The sequence below is a fragment of the Hyperolius riggenbachi genome, chromosome 2 (assembly GCF_040937935.1).
Source record: "Hyperolius riggenbachi isolate aHypRig1 chromosome 2, aHypRig1.pri, whole genome shotgun sequence".
NCBI classification, from domain to species: Eukaryota; Metazoa; Chordata; class Amphibia; order Anura; family Hyperoliidae; genus Hyperolius; species Hyperolius riggenbachi.
This window is the reverse complement of record NC_090647.1, coordinates 121005652-121028981: the sequence shown is the minus strand read 5'-3', so window position 1 is coordinate 121028981 and position 23330 is coordinate 121005652. Positions and strand designations below refer to the sequence as shown.

Sequence of the window (23330 nt, the reverse complement as noted above, 5' to 3'; positions counted from 1 at the left end):
TTACCCCCATAGGTGCGGATATCTCTATCCCTTTTTCCATCCTTTCAACCCCAGGGACGGAGATATCCGCACCTCCCGCCACTACCCGCACACGCCACTGCCTGCCTGGAGATCAATGAATGGGAAAAAACGTTCCCGTTTGTTGATCTAAGCCCCCGCAATGATCCGCTGCTTCTATGAGAAGCAGCGCGATCATTGTGAAAAAAAAAAAAAAGTTTCCCAGGCTCATAGCACTTCCTGCAAGCGTCCTTCCAACACTTGCAGGTCGCATAAACAAAAAATTACTGTGGCCATCTTGTGGCCAAATAGTAAAACTACACCCTATAGCATTTTTCATATTCAAATACATTCGTTTTACACAAAAATTTAACTCATTACCTCCCACTTTCCCCTAATTTTTTTCTTTTTGTAATTAAAAAAAAATTACAATAAAAAAAAAAATACATAAACAGTTACCTCAGGGACTGAACTTTTTAAATATTTATGTCAAGAGGGTATAACACTGTTACTTTATAAACTATGGGCTTGTAATTAGGGATGGACGCAAAACTGAAAAAAATGCCCCTTTATTTCCAAATAAAATATTGGCGCCAAACATTGTGATAGGGACATAATTTAAACTGTTTTATAACCGGGACAAATGGGCAAGTGTCATGAGTTTTAATTACAGTAGCATGCATTATTTAAAAACTATAATGGCCGAAAACTGAAAAATAATGAATTTTTTCCTATATTCCCATTAAAACACATTTAGAATAAAATAATTCTTGGCATAATGTCCCAACTAAAGAAAGCCTAATTGGTGGCGAAACAAAACAAGATATAGTTCATTTCATTGCGATAAGTAATAATAAAGTTATAGACGAATGAATGGAAGGAGCGCTGAAAGGTGAAAATTGCTCTGGTGGTCATGGGGTAAAACCCCTCAGTTGTGAAGTGGTTAAAAACTGGAAAAAAAAAAAAGTCATGCAGCAGTTCCACAATCACTCACCTCCCTGGCTCCAGCGCTGCAGTTATGCCTCCATCCTCTGGGTTTGTAGTAAAGTAGATTGAACTTCCGGAGGAGCGATCAGAGTTGTGCTGTGTATAGTTGGTGCAGCTCTCAATTTCCGTGCAGGACGGCTAGGATATATGGAGACAAAGTGGGAGAAAGCGCACTCAGTGTGTGAATTCTGAAAAGTGGCCAGCCGCCCGTAGAATGATCTCACCTCAGTGTAGTGCTGGTTAGCCCATATGGGTGTACCAGCTTGCAGGCTTTGTCCCTTTGTGCCAGGGACCAAGCTCCTGGCAACTGGGATTCCTTCGTTCCTCTCCTCTCGCAGCTGCGGACAGCACCACTCGCCTTGCAGTCACCAGCGTTCTGCACTATGCAGGTGCTCAGTGGCCATGGCGGGCGCCAATTGTATGAGTATATTCCCTTTTGTAGAGGGATCGGTGTGCAAGCTGTCTTCCACCTTCCAGCACAAGCGTTACCTGCACTCTGCAGGCGCTTGTTAGCTGGTAGTGTATAATGGAGTTGGCAGGGGTGAGGTGCAAGTCTGTGCAAACAATAAACAGGGAAGCCGTGTAATGTAAAGATCTGTTTATTGTAACGCATTTCGAAAGGGATAAAGCCGCCACTTCTTCTTCAGACAAAAAAGTGGCGCTGCAACTTTAAAGTTAAATTGCTGGCTGTCAACATGACGACAGCCGGTGATCTCACCGGCAGGAAGCAGAGCCCCGGGAGAGAAAGAATGTCGGCCGACGTCGGGATCCCCCCGGGAGGTATGTAAAACCGCCCGCTGCGTGCTATACTCTGCACAGACCTCCCGGCTGCTACCTCAAGCAGAGGTCGGGATTACCGCTCTTAGCTGTGGTTTTCCGTCCCGACCCTAGCTTGGGAGATTACCGCCAAGGAGGTCAATGGCAACAAGGCATTTTAATGCGTGGGTGAATGGGAACACAGGTTTCCTGAGACAAAGTGCCTCCAAGGGAAAGATCATGGCTTCAACGAGAAGCCAATGATAATTCCTGTAACAACACTGCCTGTGTGCTCTTAACTTTGTTCAGAGCACATAGAATAGGAAGTGTGAGGACATCCAGTGTTTATTTATTTTTTTTTATTTATATTTTTTTTTTTTATTTATTTATTTTTTTTTACACATTTTATGCTATATAATTTTAATAAAATTAAAGTAACACCCCCTCCTCCACAGTCCCAGGCCAGGGTTGTCCGAATCCTTAGTTCTAAATGTTAAAGTGGAGTAAGTTTTGAAGCTAAACAGCAGGGCTAGTCCTAAGCGAAAGCCTTTCACATCAAGTCCATTGCGTTGTTTCGCAATGTACAATATTACATCACTACGCAATGCTATCCCTTCCACGTCAAGTGCAGTGTGGTGGGTTCCGACGCAGTAAAAACACACAACCTGCTTTGTGTTAACCAGGTAACGGTGGCAGTGAAGCATCCTTTCATTGTCACATCACATGCCTAATGTGCAGTGCAACTTCACCAGCTTGCACTGTGTGAAAGGACCCTTACACTTTACTTGCAAAATGTCTTACACTAAGGCCAGTTTCACACTGGAGTGTTGCGCTGCACATCCTGTAAAAACTGGATCGCAACAGAGGGGAAAAGTTGCATCGTGTGTTATGTGTACAATACAACGCATGTGGTAAAGCATACATAAAGAGTATGCTTCACTGCAACTATAGATGCACACGTTGTCTGGCACTGCACAGCATGCCCGGTGGTGTTCCAATGGATTCCGTCACACCGCAATGCTAATGAGCCAACGTGAACGTATACGGTATCATTACAATATAATCACATTGCGTTTGTCCAACTCAACGGGTCAATGGACAAGTAGCCTAACTCTGGCCTTTCAACTCAAGCAAACTATGTTGGATACCTTTTGAAAAATAGACCCATTGTCTGAGAGAGAACCAATTACACAATCACTGAATTTCTTCATTTGTCTAAACTCCACCCAGATCTGGTACATTTCACCCATTTTTTCTTATTTTATTTTGGCTTTTGGCTTATTTTATCCTGCATTTTCTTTTTAACATAAGTCCACAAAAAATAAAATAAAACCGTTCAGGAGATAGAATTTTATTTAAAATTTGACAAAAACAGACAAACAAAAGCCTACTAGTCTAAGTATTTGTATAGCACATTCACATCCGAAGAAAAAAAAACTGCTTAAATGTTAATATCTCAAATTCCAGGTACAGATTAATGCATAAAATCACCATAATTATAATGGATTGGTTATGGATTATATAGAGTTTTTGGACTCCTTTGATAGAGAGCAGTCATGACAAGACTTTTGGTTAAAGTCCTATCCTAAAATAAAAAGAGCGATAAAAGTCATAATTTAAACAAAGTATATTCAACTCAGCTTGTGTATAATGTTTAAACACTGAAATCAACCAAGTCAAACACAAAGCAGAACGTAACTTTAGTAATGATCTACTGAAAGCAGTTTTACATCAAAAGCCAAAACCTAGCACGATATCGCTAGTTGGCTCCAATCAATGGCCTTTCTTCTCTTTTCTCCCACAAGCTTCTACTGTAATGCCGAGGATTCAGTATTCTAGCTGCTTCCTGATGAGAGATATGCAATTCTTTACATTCTTGCTCCCCACTCTCCATTTTCTGAAGCCCTTTCTCTCCATCAGAGTCATGTGAAGTTGTGTTTGCTCTTCTGTCTGGAATATGGCTTTGAGTTTCATAAGTGGAGGTTGGCCTCTGTATCACTTTGAGGTCACTATCTCCATTTCTCACTGGTTCTTCTACAACATCCACACCAGAGTCTAAACTGGTCACATTGTTTAGCTCCTCTCTTTCAAGCTGAGCTCCATCAGAAAAAGGCCTGTTACCTATGAATATAAACCAAGCTTTCGGCCTTAAGAGGTCCTGTTTTCTGAGCTGAACATTCTGTTTATTAGACTCTTCTTCAGAAATAAATGGTTTCCTTTCTAAAGTTCCAGGTAGAGAAGAGGAATCTTTTTGCCCCACGCGTTTGCCAAGTATGGACAGGCCACTGAGGCCAGTAGTGTCCCAGGTAAATTGCTGGTCACTGGAGTTTTCACACAGTAGAGTACTGCTACGGCTGAATTTTCTTGGCAGACTTGCAGATTGGAGGTGACCGGTGTTCACAGAGGAAACATGTACTGGAGACTCCAAGGGAACCGCTAAAATATCTGCATTTACTCCACTTTTTAGGGAGGAGCTACGTCTTTTGGACTTAACACTGAACATCAAACTCTTTTCAAGTATACTGCCAAAGAAAGACGCTCCTGAAGACAACATGCACTGTAGCGCTGAATGACGCACAGAGGCCTCACCTTTGTTTTGTATGGAACCATTAACCAGCCCTGATGTTTGTGGTTCCTCCTCATCATCACTGATAGCCACTATATGGCTGTCCAAGTAAAGGTTGGAATTGAGGAATTTACTTTTTTGGTGGTTTTCATCCCCAGCAATTGGCAGTGAGAGTGCCTGGGAATTTTTTGAATCATTATAAAGATTCCCCTTTAGGTCAGTAGAATTGCAAATAAAACTCGTCATGGAAGTTGCTTGATTTCTCACCAGTCTCTTAAGTCGCATGGAGGATGTTTGAGTTTTTGTTTTGAAACCATTCTTCCTATAAAATGAATGTAAATGTGTATTCATTAATGGTGTTACATACCCATGACCTAACAAAGTCAAGAATGCATTAAGACCTCACACTGCCACAGTTATTGTAAACTTTCATACAGATCCATTTTTTCATCCCAAGCTATGTTACATGGCAATTGGCCAATATGCTGAAAAGGTAAAGACGGTAGAGACTATTGAACTACATGTGGAGCCGCAGTCAGTCACACAACTTATTAGAAATACCGTAGAGTCTCGGTTATCCAGCACCAACAGGTAAGTGGGCTTTCTGGTTGCGGAGACTCAATGTTAAAAATAAGCTTAGTTATTACACTACTATACCCCACTCCACATATGTACCATAAACTCTGTATTAAATGTTAAAATACAGTCATTGAAATATTAATCTTAGGGGAGGCATGGAACCCAGTCAGCCAGGCACAGCAGATCCCACAACCCGCCTAAGAAGTTGCCTTTCACCACTGAGTGCTGCTGGCGATTTGTGCTGGTTGGTTGAGTTCTGGATAACCGGGACTCTACTGCAGACGATTACGTCTTGTGCTCCATCAGGCTCTAGGATTCTTCTTTGTAGGCTCAACTTTGAACCCAGTGCTCTATTGCTTTGTGCCTCTATTTCAAATATTTCAAACGCTTGCCTTTCTGTAAGGGAAACCAGAAGAGGGGGGGGGGGGGGGGGGGGAGGGGTTACGGGGTTGACATGCATTGCTAGGTAGGTTGGTACTGCTGTGTATATATATCTATGGTAGAGAATTCTGCTCACTAAGGCCTCTTTTCCTCTAGCAGTTGATAGGCAATGGAAAGCCTCTGTCAACTGCTTGTTGCTGCCTAGCAACTGCTCACTGCTGCCTGGTACAAGCTTGCTGAGCACACAGTTCAACTGCCCATGGAAATGAGCCCTTTGTGAATTTCAACCTCCTGTGGAAGAAAACCCTCTCAGGGCTGGTGCACACCGAGCGACTTTTTCAGCGTTTCTGCAGCCGCGGATCCGCTTGGTCAATGTATCTCAATGGGGTGGTTCACACCAGAGCGGGAGGCGTTTTGCTGAAACGTATACTCCCGTAGTGAGGCATTTTTTGGATTGCGGATGAGTTTCTGCCTCAATGTTAAGTATAGGAAAAACGCAAACCGCTCTGAAAAACGCCTGTTCAGAGCGGTTTTGCCGGCGGTTTTGTTACAGAAGCTGTTCAGTAACAGCTTTACTGTAACAATATATGAAATCTACTACACCAAAACTGCTACACAAAACCGCAAAACGCTAGCTGAAACGCTACAGAAAAATAAGAAAAAGCGTTTCAAAATCTGCTAGCATTTTGCGGATCTACTAGCGGGTTTTGGTGTGCACCGGGCCTCAGTGAGCAGTTACCAGGCGGTAGCAAGCAGTTGTCAGACTTCAACAATCTTTTCACTGCCCATCAACTGCTCGTGGAATGGGCCCAATCTTTGCTTCCTATCTTTCACGATCACCAAGAAAATCCAAATTTTCGTTCGACGAAAATTCATTCGGGCGACATTTTTTTTCACTCGTTCATAATCGATTGTGTCCACCAATGGAGATTATTTACAACCAATCCGATCAGAATTTCTGATCGCTCGAACGATTTTTCGCTAGAAATTGGACCATTAGTGGCCAGCTTTACACAAATGCTCTAGTGCAAGCCTGTAGTGTCACTGTGAAAATAAGTAAAGGACCCTGCATGAAACCTTACAGAATAGTGATGCTGAACTCCAGTCCTCAAGGGTGGAGGTCCTCGCCTCACACATTTTTCACACAGCTCAAATTAATTAATTGATGGGACTGGATCAGGAAATATGTGGTTCATCAAGTGGAACGCATTTCTCTATTTCTCAGTCTATCCTAAACACTGGCACAGATATGGCCCTCCAAGACTGGAGTTCAACATCCAAGTCTACTTGTTTCCAGTGCTACAATAAAGTATTTTTTGCTTGTTCTGGTTGATGTCACTATTGAAGGGATCATTTGGTAATAACCCTCCAAGAACTTATCCACTCTGTTCAAAGCTAAAATAATGTTTTTGGCAGGAGTTTTAGAGAACACACACACGTTTGGCTCGGAATGTACAATAGGAGAGGCGGGGGGGCTGGTAAGTATAGACTGATCAATCACATAGAATTATATGTGGAGGCGGAGCCCCAGTCGCATTACTTTTTTCTGCCACAGCTCATCGTAATGGGTATTACAGCTATCAGAACATGACACACGATGCCAGCGATGTGACAGAAGTACTCCGGTGAACGCAGAAGCTGCAGTGCATTTCCATTCAACGAAGTGCTTAGCATAGCATATTTGCAGATAATCCTATAATTACATTTCACCCAGAGTAAAATGCACCATAAATTACTTTTTCTATGTTGCTTACAGTAGCCAGTCAAAATCTGACAGATTTTGGACTGTTCCATCTCCTCATTAGAGTTGGGCCGAACGGTTCGCCTGCGAACGGTTCCATTTGAACTTCCGTGGTTCGCGTTCGCGTCCCGCAGGCGAACCTTTGCGGAAGTTCGGTTCGCCCCATAATGCACCATGGAGGGTCAACTTTGACCCTCTACATCACAGTCAGAAGGCACAGTGTAGCCAATTAGGCTACACTAGCCCCTGGAGCCTCTCCCCCCTACTAAAAGGCAGGCAGCGGCGACCATTACGGTCACTCGTGTGCCTGCATTAGTGAGAGTAGGGAGAGCTGCTGCACACTCTCTCTCATAGGGAAAGATTAGTTAGGCTTAGCTTGTCCCTGGCTGCATACCTGTTCTGTGAACCCGCCACTGCATACCTGTACTGTTCAGTGAACCCGCCACTGCATACCTGTACTGTTCAGTGAACCCGCCACTGCATACCTGTTCTGTTCAGTGAACCCGCCACTGCATACCTGTTCTGTTCAGTGAACCCGCCACTGCATACCTGTTCTGTTCAGTGAACCCGCCACTGCATACCTGTTCTGTTCAGTGAACCCGCCACTGCATACCTGTTCTGTTCAGTGAACCCGCCACTGCATACCTGTTCTGTTCAGTGAACCCGCCACTGCATACCTGTTCTGTTCAGTGAACCCGCCACTGCATACCTGTTCTGTTCAGTGAACCCGCCACTGCATACCTGTTCTGTTCAGTGAACCCGCCACTGCATACCTGTTCTGTTCAGTGAACCCGCCACTGCATACCTGTTCTGTTCAGTGAACCCGCCACTGCATACCTGTTCAGTGAACCCGCCACTGCATACCTGTTCAGTGAACCCGCCACTGCATACCTGTTCAGTGAACCCGCCACTGCATACCTGTTCAGTGAACCCGCCACTGCATACCTGTTCAGTGAACCCGCCACTGCATACCTGTTCTGTTCAGTGAACCCGCCACTGCATACCTGTTCTGTTCAGTGAACCCGCCACTGCATACCTGTTCTGTTCAGTGAACCCGCCACTGCATACCTGTTCTGTTCAGTGAACCCGCCACTGCATACCTGTTCTGTTCAGTGAACCCGCCACTGCATACCTGTTCTGTTCAGTGAACCCGCCACTGCATACCTGTTCTGTTCAGTGAACCCGCCACTGCATACCTGTTCTGTTCAGTGAACCCGCCACTGCATACCTGTTCTGTTCAGTGAACCCGCCACTGCATACCTGTTCTGTTCAGTGAACCCGCCACTGCATACCTGTTCTGTTCAGTGAACCCGCCACTGCATACCTGTTCTGTTCAGTGAACCCGCCACTGCATACCTGTTCTGTTCAGTGAACCCGCCACTGCATACCTGTTCTGTTCAGTGAACCCGCCACTGCATACCTGTTCTGTTCAGTGAACCCGCCACTGCATACCTGTTCTGTTCAGTGAACCCGCCACTGCATACCTGTTCTGTTCAGTGAACCCGCCACTGCATACCTGTTCTGTTCAGTGAACCCGCCACTGCATACCTGTTCTGTTCAGTGAACCCGCCACTGCATACCTGTTCTGTTCAGTGAACAGTTTGGTGTGTCAGTGTGAAGCAGTACCTTAATTACACTACCTGATTGATGTATACACATGCAAGATGTTTTAAAGCACTTTAGGCCTGTCATTTAGCATTCAATATGATTTCTGCCCTTAAAACGCTGCTTTGCGTCAAATCCAGATTTTTCCCGGGGACTTTTGGCGTGTATCCCACTCCGCCATGCCCCCCTCCAGGTGTTAGACCCCTTGAAACATCTTTTCCATCACTTTTGTGGCCAGCATAACATTTTTTTTTCAAAGCTCGCATCCCCATTGAAGTCTATTGCGGTTCGCGAACTTTAACGCGAACCGAACCTTCCACGGAAGTTCGCGAACCCGGTTCGCGAACCTAAAATCGGAGGTTCGGCCCAACTCTACTCCTCATATGGAAAGGGGGAGGAGGGGGGTGAAGGTGTCAGTATTTGCTTTATTTTTTTTTACAGAAGCACTCTATGGAGAGGATCTATACAAGGATGCTGGCCTCCCTACTTGCTTGCAGGCTATTTTGGCAGTTGGACTGAGATGCTGCCATTAAGTGCTTTTAAAAGTAAAGAAAACCCTGATAATCCCCCATGAAGAGATGGACTAGTCCAAAACTTTTCACATATGTGGGAAAAAAAAGTAATTTACAGTGCACTTTAATCTGGAGAAAAACAACATTTTATACAGAGGAATGCACATACATTAAAATGTTACAATTTTTGCAATAGCGGTCCTTACATTCTAATTCAGAGCCCTTCTGTGGGCCTCTTACAGCAAGGGTAGGTCCCAGCACAAGCACACACTTCACAACTTGCAAAACTTACAGTAGCAACATGGGTGGAGGAAAAGCAGGTATGTGTACGGATTAAAGATATGGGCCCATATGCAATTACATTATTCTCCTAAGTTTTCTCCTAGGAGATGCTTTTTCATCTATTTTAAATAGCTTTCTAGTACTTTTTAATTGACAAGTACCAAAAAGTTGGTGGAAAAGTACTATGAAAATTATTTTCAGTATTTTCTTGCTTTCTGGTGGCCTCTTTTCCAGGAGCAGTTGAACTGCATTAGCTAGGCCTGACTACTTGCTGAAAGCACCTAAAATAGCCCTTTTGAGGGCTAATACATCAATCTCCTGTTTTTTTACTTTGTCAGAGACACTCTAAAGCCCACTGACACCCATAGCTGTGCACAGCTGTGTGCACCCATAGTTGTGTTTTGAATGTCATGTGATTTCTGCCCTTTAGGGATTAAAACCCGACTCTGCGTAAACTACGTACTAATTTTGGTGGGACTTTTGGCATGCATTCAGCTCCGGCATGCCACAGTCCAGGTGTTAGACCCCTTGAAACAACTTTTCCATCTCTTTTGTAGCCAGAAAGAGTCCCTGAAGGTTATAAAATTCGTCTGCCCATTGAAGTCTACGGCGGTTCACATATTCGCGAACATTTGCGGAAATTTGCATTTGCTGTTCGCGAACCCAAAATTTGAAGTTCAGGCCATCTCTTTGCATGCGTTGTGCGAGAAAAAAAAAGCAACACTGCCGGTGTTTATTTCCTGCAGCGGAAAAACGGACATTACTCCTACTGCACTGCGATTCTGATTGGGAAGCAGTATGTGCATTTGTCTGGTGTAGGAAAATGACTGCAATTTTGGCAAGTGTGACCCCTGTCTTAAAGTGAACCTGAAATGAGTTATATGGAGGCTGCCATATTCATTTCCTTTTAAACAATACCAGCTGCCTGGCTGTTTTGTTGATCCTCTGCCTCTAATACTTTCAGCTAGAGACCATGAACAAGCATGCAGCAGATCAGATGTTTTTGACATTATTGTTAGATCTGACAAGATTAACTGATTGCTTGCTCTGGTGCGACTCAGACACTACTGCAGCCAAATAGATCAGCAGGGCTGCCTGGCGACTAGTATCGTTTAGAAAACGAAACCAATATGGCAGCATCCATATCACTCTTACCTTGGGTTATCTTTAAAGAAAATAAATCAAAGAAAAAAAAAAAAAAAAAAAAAAAAAAAAAAGTTGACAATTGTGTGTACATAAATTAGTCAATATTACTTCCAGTAGCACATAAGCACAGCAGACGCCACAAGGAGAAGCAGAAGGATGCAGATGAGGATGGCCAGAAGGAAGGCAGTGTGGTGTCCCGGATCCATAGCTTCAGCCTCTAAGGAAATCCAAAAGAGTTTTTTGAGGATTGGAGAAAACTGCAAATAAGGTAAAAAATTCCATATTTAATTACAATACATCTTAGGCTATTGTTTGTGGACACATTGGACCATTTTTGAAAGCACAGACTGTGATGGTCTGAAGGTACTTTGCTATGATATAGTCTATACATATTCCTTACAGACGTTTGTATACTCTGGAAGTGTACCAACCTACCTACAAGAGCCACCTCCTTTCAATAAATGGATAAAGCGGTACCCACACACCTGTTTAGGACATTTTCCAGTCCCATAGTGTTCAAAAATGTGGGTGCTGCCACCACGCTATAGCTCAGATCTAAAGCGGGAGTATGGGCTTGTTCACACTATGAGCGTTTGTGGATTTATTTATTTTTAAGCGCTGGAGATTTTACAAATCGCCCTTAAAAGCACTTGTGCAATGATTTCCTATAAGAGTGTTCACATATAAGCGTTTTGATTGCTTTCCGATTTCAAAAGCACTGCCTGTACCATTTTCTGAGCGCTTTGGCTCAATGGAAGGTATAGGGGAAAAGCGCTTTGTATAGAGATTTCCCGAGCGCTTTTAAGAATAAATACATTGTATTTATTATTTTATGGGTCAAATAGATCACTTCCTGATTGAAAATCTATATCACAGTAAAACAGTAAAAGCGCTTACAAAAGCTCTTTTCTAAGCTCAAAGCGCAGAGAAAAGCGCTTTGAAAAAAAGCCCAATAAATCGCTCAGCGCTTGTGATAGCGCTGGCGATTTATAATGTGAACAAGACCTGAGGTATAACTTGGCCATGGTGGGAAATTCTGCCTTTTTTTTTTTTTTTAAACTAGAGAGGCTAGTCTAGTTTAAGGGACCCAGGAATCTCATAGGAAACAGTTCTCCAATCACAGTGCTCTACAGTACGAAGCACTGTGATTGGCTGAAAAGTGTGAGTGTAATTTATTACAACCCATCTAAAACCTAGAGATTGGAGAGGGTGCTGTCCAACCAATCACATTAGAGGAATTTCCCTATGGGGTTTCCTGCTGGGTCCCCTAAACTAGACTAGCACCAAACTTGAATAGTGTATGGTGGATTGTTTAAACTAGTATGCTTGAGGTCGCTTTGGTACCAGTCTTTTCCCACCACAATGGGCTAGGCATTGTAGAGGTGGAAGGTTAGCGTGGGGAAGATGAGAGATGGAGGTTGAAAATTCAGACATAAGTTCTCTATTCACAAAACGTCTCATATGTGACTCATCACCTAATTGATAAAAATAACCTTTCAGTACATTTACAGGCAAAATAATCACTCTGCTTTTTGAAAGCTTAAAAATGTAACATAGATAAGGTGAAAACAGGTGACAAAGCTTTGTGAGGCCTTGTTTACATTGCGTTCCGATCGCATTGGGCGTTTGACAATTTTTTTTGCGATTCCCCGCCCTTGGGTGGGTGGTGCATTTTTTGTGAAAAGCACTTTTCTAAGCGCTTTTCCAGAGCTTTGTTTTAATTCACTCCCTGATGCAAGTCAGGAAGTGGACTCTTTGACCCAGAAAATAATAAAATACAATAATGTATTTATTTTTAAAAATGCGAACGCAATCCATGCACAAGGAATTTTGAGAGCATTTGCATTTTCCTATACCTGCCATTGAGGCAACATCGCCTCAAAAATGGTACAGGCACTGAGCGGATCAGAAACTACCTGCTCAGATGTGAACTCTTTCATAGGGAATCATTGCACAAGCGGTTTTAGGGCAATTTTGGAAAATTGTCTGCGCTTGAAAAAAGGGCAGAAGACACGCCCTGAATCATGCCCTTTAGTAGCATTTTTCATTCCACATTAGGAAGACGCTGCCCCGGGGCCAGTTCTCTCATGAAGCAAGGTGAAAAACTTTTGTATCAGGCGCAGAGATTACAGGGGCAGCAGGTTTGTACTGTGTGTTTACACTAACAGCATACAGTCAGAGTAGGAGGAGAAGTGAGAGGAGAGCAATGTGAAGATATCATTGGGGAAAAGCAGCTTGTTGTGCAATGTGAGGAGTCTGACAATGGGCTCTATTGTCAATGATTTTCCGCATGCGGAAATGCACTTGCGGTAAATTCCCGACTGAAAAAAAAAACATCTTGACATTCACAAATGTTTACGCATGAAATTTACCGCATGCGTAAAATTTTACGCATTAATTACCCGCATGCGTAAAAAAATATGCGGTAAGAGTCCGCAAAAGTCGGTAGTTTCTGCAAAAAAATCCAAATTCACAAAAAAAAGAGGCGCCTTATTTCTGACTTAACTACCGAATTTTTATCACCTACTAGTACTTGGTGATATATTTCGCTTTCCATTGACTTAAATGGAGTCTGGAGCCTTGAGTGCTGTGTTTGGTGGACTTCAATTTTTTTTTGGGGGGGACAAGTTTTTTTATGCAACTTTTTTTTCCGCATGTAATTACGCATGTTTCCCAAAAATTTTTACGCATTGTTCCCGCATGCGGGAAACATGCGGAACATTTTTAGTGAATGTGGAAATTTTTCGGTGTTTTCCGCAGGCGGTAAGTTTACAACCAAAAAAGCATTACCGCACATGGTTTTGTGAATAGAGCCCAATGAGTGAGGAGGGAGGAGGCCAGAGAGCAGCAGTGTTTCATTTGACTTGCACAGCAGAAGGGAGGAGGTGACACTGCTGTCCTGCCTGAGGAGGAATGGAGTGGCTGAGGGCAAGTTGTTTGTTTGTCAGAGACTCACAGCCAGCAAGTCTGATGACCTCTTCCCCCTGCTCTCCTCTTGCTTCTCCTTCTACTCTGACTGTATTCTGTTATTGTAAACACCGTACAAACATGCCACCCCTGTAATCTCTGCGCCTGATGCAAATGTTTCACCTTGCTTCATGAGAGAACCGGCCCTGAGTGGAAACTTTGCCTTATGCTAACTAGTGGTACCCCACTGAGTCCTCCCAAGCAGACTAGTACCTTAATTTTTTTAAACAATACAATCAACTAGAAAATTGATAACATTCAAAAGATAGACAATAGAGATATTGTATGGTGTATGACCAACATAACACTATTGCGTTATAGAATACCATGCAGAAATCGCTTCATGTACGGCAGTCAGTACAACATACAGTAACAGTATGATTTCTAACACAATGGGCTGTTTGCTCATTGTAAAATCTTTAGTCTCCCCGATTTACATTACATTAAAAGGGGGTATCAGCTACTGATTGGGATAAAGTTAAATTCTTGGTTGGAATTTCTCTTTAAGTGCTGTGTTTGCAGGACTTTTTTGGGGGGACAATTTTTGGTACTTTTCCGTTAGCCGGGCGCATCCACTAGGTGGCGTTAATTACTATTCCCCCTCCAGGCCGCCGTGGATAGTAGTGAAAGATGTAATTCTGGTGGAGTTTTATCGCCACCTAGTGGATGCGCCCGGCTAATGGAAAAGTACCCACTTTTTAATGCTACTTTTTTTCTGCATGTTTATCGCAAGTTTAATGCCAGTTTACACCTGTTACCGCACTTTTTTTCCGCAAAATACCCGCATGTGGAAAACATGCGAAAACTTTTAGTGAATGTGGAAAAAATGCGGAGATTACTGCTGGCGGTAATTTAGCGGTAAAAAAATCCTTTACCACATGCCTGATTGAGAATAGAGCCCGATGGCCTCTATCCACAATATCATGTCCTGTAAAGAGATTTGTAACAATAAATTACCAACAGCAGTAATTACCCTTTTTACCCACATTCACAAACATTTTTTCAGAGAGCGAGTAGACCTCTTTTCTACGGACTGTTGATAGGCAGTGAAATGCCTCTCAAACTCTCACAACTGCTCGCTGCTGCCTGATAACTGCTGAGCACACATTTCAACAGTCCGTTGAAAAGAGGCCTAAAGGTCAGATAAATAGTGCAGTAACATGGCAGTAATAGTGGAAAAAAGTTGTAAAACGTTTATTAAAAATGGGAATAAAATGTGTAAAATATAGTTTTCTGTGGAAAAAGTCCAGCAAATACATCTGAAAGGGCTCTAGACTACATGTAATTAGATGTGAAGTGAAAAATAGTGCCAGGTACTCACAGGTGAAAAAACTATTTTTTTTTTTAAATTGGTAATTAACAAAACAATGCGCTATTTTTTCATTATTAATTTCAATTTTTTGTGGAATTTAAGTCATAAATATTGATTTTTTTTACCATGTTACTAAACTTTTATCACTGCACTTTTTCCACAAGTGGCAATTGTCAGGTAGAAGTCATTGTGAACGGGAACCTGTTCATACTACAGTCTGTCATTTTCCTTGTGAATTGAGGCCAAAGGGGCTCTATTCACAATCACACATGCGGTAAGAGATTTTTTACTATATTATCGCCAGTGATAATTTCCGCATTTCTTCCACATTCACTAAAAATGTTCCGCATGTTTCCAGCATGCGGGAACAATGCGTAAAAAAATTTGGGAAACGTGTAATTACATAGTAAACATGCGGAAACCATGCGTAAAAAAAAGTGGCATAAAAAAAACTTGTCCAAAAAAAAAAAAAAAGAAAAAAAAATTAAAGTCCAGCAAACACAGCACTCAAAGCTCCAGACTCCATTTAAGTCAATGGGAAGCTAAATATATCACCAAGTACTAGTAGGTGATAAAAAAAAAAAAAAAATTCGGTAGTTAATTCAGAAATAAGGCGCCCCCCTTTTTTTTCTTGTGAATTTTCATTTTTCTTGCGGGAATTACCGACTTTAGCCGCATTTTTTAAACAATGTGTACAATTTTACACGTGTCAAATCATGCGTAAAAACTTGTGAATGTCAAGATGGTCTTTTTTTCAGTTGGGAATTTACCGCAAGTGCATTTCCGCATGCAGAAGATGATTGTGAATAGATCCCATTGTAATCTATTCTAAATAAATCAAGTGCACTAGCTCATATACAACACAGTGTAAAGTCAGCCACAACTGGATATGTATGTTTTCTTACTTACAAAAGCCAGATGATTCTGTTATGTCGCAGGCAAATGATCTGCTTTCAGCTGCTTACAAGTCTCAAATGAATGACTCCAGATCCCACAAGAGCCTGGAATAGGAAAGTAGCTCTAGATGGGGTTAAATTATTCTTATTTTATTTTTGGCAGGTTTTTTTTTTTTTTTTTTATAGGCAGCAACCATTTAAATGTATGTAGGTTACTGTTATTAATCAACAATACTTCTTTGTATTTTGAAGAAACCAGTGTGACACAATTCACACAGAATAACACAAGCTGCTTTAGGCTGCCCAGATCTCTAGAGCTGCTCACATGCAGGCTTGTGTGTAGGGAATTAGGGATGGTCAATGACATGCAAATAATTTTGAATTGATGCAGCATTATGCAAACTTTGTAAGCAAATTAAGGCCTCTTTTCCACAGACAGTTGAACTGTGTGCTCAGCAAGCAGTTGCCAGGCAGCAGCAAGAAGTTGTGCGAGTTTGAGGGCCCGTTTCCACTTGTGCGGTGCAAATCGCAACGGTAAAAATTCACATGCGGATGCGAATTTCACATGCGGGTGTATGCGAAGTTTCATGCGAATTTGCATGAATGACGCTATATGCGAATTTAACCATGGCAGTGCCTGTGTGCTTTTCCATTGATTCCATGCAAATTCCAATGAAAATTCGCCTACACCCTCATAGCGGTATGCGGTATGTGAATTCTGATGGCTCTGCCATGCGGATTTTTCATGCGGATGAAAACGCTCAGAAATCCTGACAAGTGGAAACAGTCCCATCCACTTGTATTGGCTATGCGAATTCGCGATAGTGGAAACGGGTCCTGAGAGGCATTTCACTGCCTATCAACTGTCTGTGGAAAAGGGGCCTTATGAAGTTTGAAAAAGCCTGCTGAGGTTAAATTCGATTGATCCATTTTCAAGCTGCATACATTTGCATACAAAATTTGCATAATCCTGCAATGACTCAAAATTATTTTTATCTCATTGACAATTAGAGAAGGCCCAGCCTTGGAGAACTCATGGAGAAGCACATGATCAGTTTGATCAGCTGATAGATTTGTGAACCTCTGATTTGCTGGTCATGATCATGTGTTAAACCAGGAAGTCATTTCAGCAAATCAGAAGCTTACAAATCTATCAGCTGATCAAACTGATCATGTGCTTCTCCATGAGTTCTCCAAGGCTGGGCCATCTCTACTCATTGACCATCCCTACTTGCTTGTAGGGATGATCAATGATATTGAAATACTTCAAAACGTATTCAAATTTCTATGCAAATATGTCCAGTTTGAAAATGGACCAATCAATTTAAACCCAGGTTTAAGGCCTCTTTTCCACGAACTGTTGAACTGTGTGCTCAGCAAGCAGTTACCAGGCAGCAGTCAGCAGTTACCAGGTAGCAACAAGCAGTTACCAAGCAGCAGTCAGCAGTTGTGAGAGTTTGAGAGGCATTTCACTGCCTGTCAACAGTTCGTGGAAAAGAGGCCTAAATCGATTGGTCCATTTTCGAGCTGCATATATTTGCATCGAAATTTAGATAAATTTGCATCAATGCAGAAAAAACAACGCTTGCAGGAGCCGTTCCCGATGATAAAATGCTCCCAGGTGCGTCGTACCGCAATGCATCGAAACGCAGCGTTGGGTGTGAAAGGTAAAATGAAAGTCTATGGACTTTCATTTTACCTTAGTCAACGCAAAGTTTCGACTTAGCATTGAATCTCTGAAAAAGGGCTGTAGTGTGAAAGAGCCCTCAGGAAGTAAAAAAACAAATTGCTCTGAAAAGCGCTTTACAAAAAAATTGTAGCGCAAAGGTAAGCCCCGTGGGGAAATCACTCACAAAATCGCAAAACGCGGCTGTCTGCATTTTTGATTTTAGATGTGAACAAAGCTTTTGTGCATCCTCCTTATCTAAGCATAGTAAAAGTAGTGGTTGCTGCTTTTCCCCTGATAATGCTCAACAAGCAGTACATACCATTCACTGATGGGTGTGTTTCTCCTGCTATCAGAGACTGTTTCTTCTGTACCACCTTTCTTCTGACCTCATATTATATTTTCCGTCCCTGCATACATCTTGTGTGCGGCATTCCCTATAAGAAGAACAACATATTCCATATGGTGAATGCTCTTGGATGGGCAGGAAAGGAAGTGACTGAGCTTTCTGATGTATATCACCACAGGGCTGTTTCTGATGTATATCACCACAGGGCTGCAGGGTACAGTACTAGTTACTTCAGGGTTATGTCTGGTCATATAGAATTAACTTCAGCGGAAATCAGTGTCATTAGGCCTGGGGGCTTCTGAAAGCTCCAGATGGTCCCTTTTAGGGCCAGGCACCTCTCAGACACATATCATGTTTCTAGTAATGCCCCTTCTGTCATAGATTTTCTGTGGTCCATAACGTCCAGCAGTGAGGCACTGTGTTTTGCCTATTGCAGGATATTAGTCCTGGACTGAATGTAAGAGAGAGGAGAATGACATCCAGCAGTCACTTTGTAGATACAGCAGAATCTCGTCATAGTGAACTCTGATATAGTGAACTACTTACTATAGCAGGGGTAGGGACACTATTGCTCGGGAGCCAGATGTGGCTCTTTTGATGGCTGCCTCTGGCTCACATACAAATTAGTAAGGGGTCGTGCACACTAGAGGCGCTTTTTCATTTTTTTAAGCGATGGTGATTTTTCAAAATCGCCCTGAAAGCACTTACACCATGCTTTCCTATGCGCTAGTTCAGATTGGGGCGTTCCGATCTGAAAAGCGCTGCATGGACCATTTTCGGGGCGATTTTGCGATAATGGGAGGTATAGGAAAAGCGCTAGAAAAAGCGCATTTGGCAGCGATTTGGTGGGGTTTTTTTTTCCCTGTCAATTTAAATGTAAAGTGTTTTCTGGGATTATTAGGTCCTTTTCCCTTTAAAAATATGGCATAGGACACAGAAATTCGCAAAACGCCCAAAAAAGTGATTACAAAACGCTTACCAAAAACACCCAACGCACAATAATCACTGGGAATCTAAGGAAAAAAATTGCATCAAAAAACGCCCAACGCTAACGCAATCGGAACGCAATGTGAACAAGGCCTAAGAGTTGATTCACTAAGCTACACTGCTCAAGCAGCACAGCTTAGTGTGGCGGCGCAAGTAACATTCTCAAAGTAGGCACGTTACTGCTGTAGTATGCACTACTAACTTACTTGCGCTCCCCCCAAAACAGCTGCTCCAATCGTCCCACCCTGGACCCTGTCAGGTCCAGTAACTTTGTAGGACGAGATCCCCGCACTTTGATTGGCCCAACAGGCTGCCTGTCACTTGATAGGCAGCCTATTGGGCCAAAGTGCTTGGATCTCGTCCTACAAAGTGAATCAACCCCCAAGTCAGCTAGCTAATTGTACAAGCTGTTAGTCAGTATTTCTCCTGTCTTGCTTTCAGGGAAATTGCTGATGTTGCTGAAACCCAAGAGAAGCTGAAGACGTGTCTGACACTTCCGCTGCCCGGAGGATCAACTGTGTACACAACATCACCATGGCAACAGTGATTATTATTATTATTATTATTTTTTATTTATATAGCGCCAACATATTCCGCAGCGCTTTACAAAGCACAATAAGACGACAAGGGGAACATAGATATACTAACAAATTGTAAAACAGAGTTCCAAGCAGCACAAATATTGTGACAAAAACAGTAAACATTAGGAGGAGGACCATGCCCTTGCGAGCTTACAATCTAGTGGGTAGTGGGGGACACATTAAGTAAGGGGGTGGAGGATGGATGAGGCAGTGACCCTTTGCCTCTGATTACATTGTGTCAAATAAGTAAATAAGGGCTATAGAATGTTATAGGCTTGTCTGAAAAGGTGTGTTTGTAGAGTGCGTTTGAAGATGTCCAGGTTTGGAGCATGACGTACAGGCTGTGGAAGAGAGTTCCAGATAAGAGATGATGCTCGTGTAAAGTCTTGGATGCGAGCATGAGAGGAGGTGATCAGCTTAGAGGCCAGGAGAATTTCTTGGGAGGAGCGGAGGTTGCGGTAGGGACAATATCTTGAGATTAGTGATGAGATGTATAGAGGGCACAACTCATGGAGGGCTTTGTATGTTAGAGTCAGGAGTTTGAACTGGATCCTCTGGGTAATAGGTAACCAGTGGAGAGAACGGCACAGTGGGGCTGCATCAGAAGAGCGTGTGGAGAGGTGAATGAGGCGGGCCGCTGAATTTAGAAGGGATTGGAGGTGCTAGCCTTTGTGGTAGCCCACAGAGCAAGTCTAGGCGGGAGATGATTAAGGCATGTACAAGCATCTTGGTGGCCTCTTGTGTGAGGAAGGGATGGATACGGAATATGTTTTTGAGCTGGAAATAGCAGGTGGTGGTTAATGAGGCAATGTGAGGTTTAAAGGAGAGCTCTGAGTCGAGTATAACCCCCAAGCAGCGGGCCTTAGTGGTTGAGGTTATTGGGGTGTTGTCTACCGTTATGGTTGCAATTGGTGGGGGTGTAGACAGTGATGGTGGAAAAATCACTATTTCAGTTTTACTCATGTTGAGTTTGAGGAAGCGGGAGGACATAAATGCAGAAACGGCACGTAGACAGTCGGGGACTCTAGATAGTAGTGATGACAGATCAGGAGCTGAGAGATAGATTTGGGTGCCATCCGCATAGAGGTGATACTGGAAGCCAAAAGAGTTAATTAGTTGTCCCAGGCCATGAGTGTAGACTGAGAAAAGAAGTGGCCCAAGAACAGAGCCTTGAGGAACACCAACAGACAGTGGGCGTGGGGAGGAATTGGTGTTAGAGAAGGACACAGTGTAAGAGCGACCAGAGAGATAAGAGGAGATCCAGGAATGTGCTTGTCCCTTGATTCTTAAAGATGACAGTGTCTGCAGAAGCAGAGCATGATCAACCGTGTCAAAGGCAGAGGAAAGGTCAAGGAGTATTAGAATGGAGAACTTGCCTTTGGATTTAGCTACCAGTAGGTCATTAGCAACTTTCGTGAGGACAGTTTCGGTGGAATGGTGTGTGCGGAATCCAGATTGAAAGGGGTCAAGTAAGGAGTTGGTAGAGAAAAGGCAGACAATTCGGAGTGGAGGTGACGTTCCAGCAGTTTAGAAGCAAAGGGGAGGAGCGAGACAGGTCGGTAATTGGATAGAGAAGCTGGATCAAGAGAGGGTTTTTTGATAAGTGGTGTGATAATAATAGCTTGTTTGAATAAGGAAGGAAAAGTGCCAGTGGAGATAGAAAGATTGAATAGAGTTGTTAGAGCGGGATTAAGGGAGGAGGAAAGCTGGGGGATTAGATGAGAGGGAATGGGGTCCAGGGCACAGGTAGTGAGATGAGCTTTTGAGATTAGTGAGGAAAGACACTGTTCAGTGAGTGTGGTAAAAGATATTAGAGTGGGAGAGTCGTCTTGTGTATCGGGGGAAGGCAGTTAGTAGTGGGCGAGGATGCAGGCGGACAGAAGGAATCTACAGGTGATGGTTAAGCTGGTAAAAGTGGTTGCGTTTTGAAGCTATTACGTATTGCATTAATCTTGCTTGTAAACTACGATGCAAAGTCGTCAGCTGACAGAGCTGTGGTAGGGGGAGGAGGTGGGGGACGAAGTAGGGAGTTAAAGGTGTTGAACAATTGTTTTGGGTTGTGGGACTGTGAGGAAATGAGCGAGGATGTGAACCCTCTGCTGCACATGCGCACTGTCTCAGTTTGAAACATAATGTATGGCTCTCACGGAATTTGATTTTAAAATATGTGGCTTTTATGGCTCTCTCAGACAAAAAGGTTCCTGACCCCTGCGCTATAGTATCTCAGGCCCTACGTCCCGGACATGTGCCTGTATGAATATACAATGTCTGCCCAATCCTGATATAGAAAACTACTAGACCACATCCCTTTTACTATGAAGGGAATTTACTGTTTACACTGCTGCTTCCTGTTTTGACCTTGCCCCCATTGCCTATCACAAAGTGCACTGGAGAACTACAAACCTTTTTCCTGTGTCCACTTGAGGGCTGGTGCACACCAAGAGCGCTTCTGAGCACTTGTTAAAATGCTTGCACTTCAAAAAGCGCTTGGCTAATGTATTTGAATGGGATGGAGCACACCAGAGCGATGTGCTTTTTTCCCGGACGCAAACCCGGGTCCTTTTTGATGATTTCTGAGGCGATTCAGCCTCAATGTGAAGTATAGGAAAGGGTAAAATCGCTCTGAAAAGCACTAGATCAGAGCGATTTTCCAAGCGTTTTTGTTACAGAAGCTGAACACAGTTTCAGCTCTACTGTAACAAAATATAAAGAACGCTACACCAAAATGCTCCGAAAATCGCTAGGCATGCTTTGAAAATTGCTTGGCACATGCCTAGAATGGTCTTAAAAAATCACTTCAAAAGGCGTTTGCTTTTACGCTAGCGCTTTATGGTGTGCACTGGCCCTGAATTTTGGTGCTCTTGTAAAAGGCCCATTTAAAGGCGCCCAATAAGGAAGAAGTGCAATTGCACCAAAAATACAGTAATAAGGTTGCTTTTGTCAAAAATTCCATCACATTAGTGGGAACAGCAATACTAGCTGTGTGGGTACATTTAAAGGACAACTGTTACGAGAGTGATATGGAGGCTGCCATATTTATTTCCTTTTAAGCAAGCAATACCAGTTGCCTAGCTATCCTGCTGATCCCCTGCCTCTTATGCTTTTATCTATAGAACCCGAACAAGCATATGCTGATCAGCTGTTTCTGACATTATTGTCAGATCTGACAACATTACCCACATGCTCATTTCTGGTGTTATTCAAACACTACTGCAGCTACGGTGACCAGACGTCCCGCTTTACCCGGGACGCGTCCCGCCTTCGTGGTCCGCTGTCCCCGGATGCCTTGCCTTACTTTAAGCAGCGGGACGTCCCGGCTTCGGGACTCTGGCCACCCTAATTGCAGCTGGCAGCGGCGTCTATTAGACGCCGCACCAGTTCATAGCGTTATTTCCTGCTGACATTTTACATAGTTATTTTGGTTGAAAAAAGACATACGTCCATCGAGTTCAACCAGTATAAAGTACAACACCAGCCTGCTCCCTCACATATCCCTGTTGATCCAGAGGAAGGCGAAAAACCCTTACAAGGCATGGTCCAATTAGCCCCTAAAGGGTAAAATTCCTTCCCGACTCCAGATGGCAATCAGATAAAATCCCTGGACCAACATCATTAGGCATTACCTAGTAATTGTAGCCATGGATGTCTTTCAACGCAAGGAAAGCATCTAAGCCCCCTTTAAATGCAGGTATAGAGTTTGCCATAACGACTTCCTGTGGCAATGCATTCCACATCTTAATCACTCTTACTGTAAAGAACCCTTTCCTAAATAAATGGCTAAATAAATGTTGCCCACATTATGTATCATTCATAAAGAGGCTGTCGGTAGTGCGGGAAAACACCGTTCTTCTCCGCAACCGGTACTTTAGACTTCTGGGTGGGCATTCATAAAGAAGTGTGTAGGTGCGGTGGCAGTGCGGAGATTCCCCGAACTAGGCTGGCGGTAGGCAGGCGTTAGGCAGGCGGAGACAGGGAAGCTGCCGAGTTGATACATTTCTCCGTGTTCCGCTCTGCTGCAGC

The 23330-nt window shown here is 43.2% G+C and overlaps 1 protein-coding gene across 2 annotated transcripts; it reads right to left on the bottom strand.

Annotated features, from left to right (window-relative positions):
• Positions 1 to 3407: 3407 nt before the first annotated feature.
• Positions 3408 to 17823, bottom strand: LOC137544049 (protein FAM171B-like). 2 transcript variants are annotated; one of them, XM_068265118.1, is made up of 4 exons: positions 17716 to 17823; positions 15741 to 15832; positions 10661 to 10809; positions 3408 to 4628 (listed from the first exon to the last, which is right to left on the bottom strand). In XM_068265118.1, the coding sequence occupies exons 3-4, from the start codon at positions 10756 to 10758 to the stop codon at positions 3500 to 3502; spliced, it is 1227 nt and encodes a 408-aa protein (XP_068121219.1). In that variant the 5' UTR covers positions 10759 to 10809; positions 15741 to 15832; positions 17716 to 17823; the 3' UTR covers positions 3408 to 3499. The 2 variants fall into 2 exon arrangements, with proteins under 2 accessions (XP_068121219.1, XP_068121222.1); XM_068265121.1 differs by lacking the exon at positions 17716 to 17823 and having other exon boundaries at positions 10661 to 10769; positions 15741 to 15760.
• Positions 17824 to 23330: the final 5507 nt, after the last annotated feature.

Excerpts from the sequence above, each read along its gene's own strand:
- LOC137544049 (XM_068265118.1), bottom strand. The coding sequence starts at position 10,758 with ATGGATCCGGGACACCACACTGCCTTCCTTCTGGCCATCCTCATCTGC. Across the intron at positions 4,629-10,660 it reads GTGCTTATGTGCTACTGGAA|GAAGAATGGTTTCAAAACAA; the intron begins GTAATATTGACT and ends TTCATTTTATAG.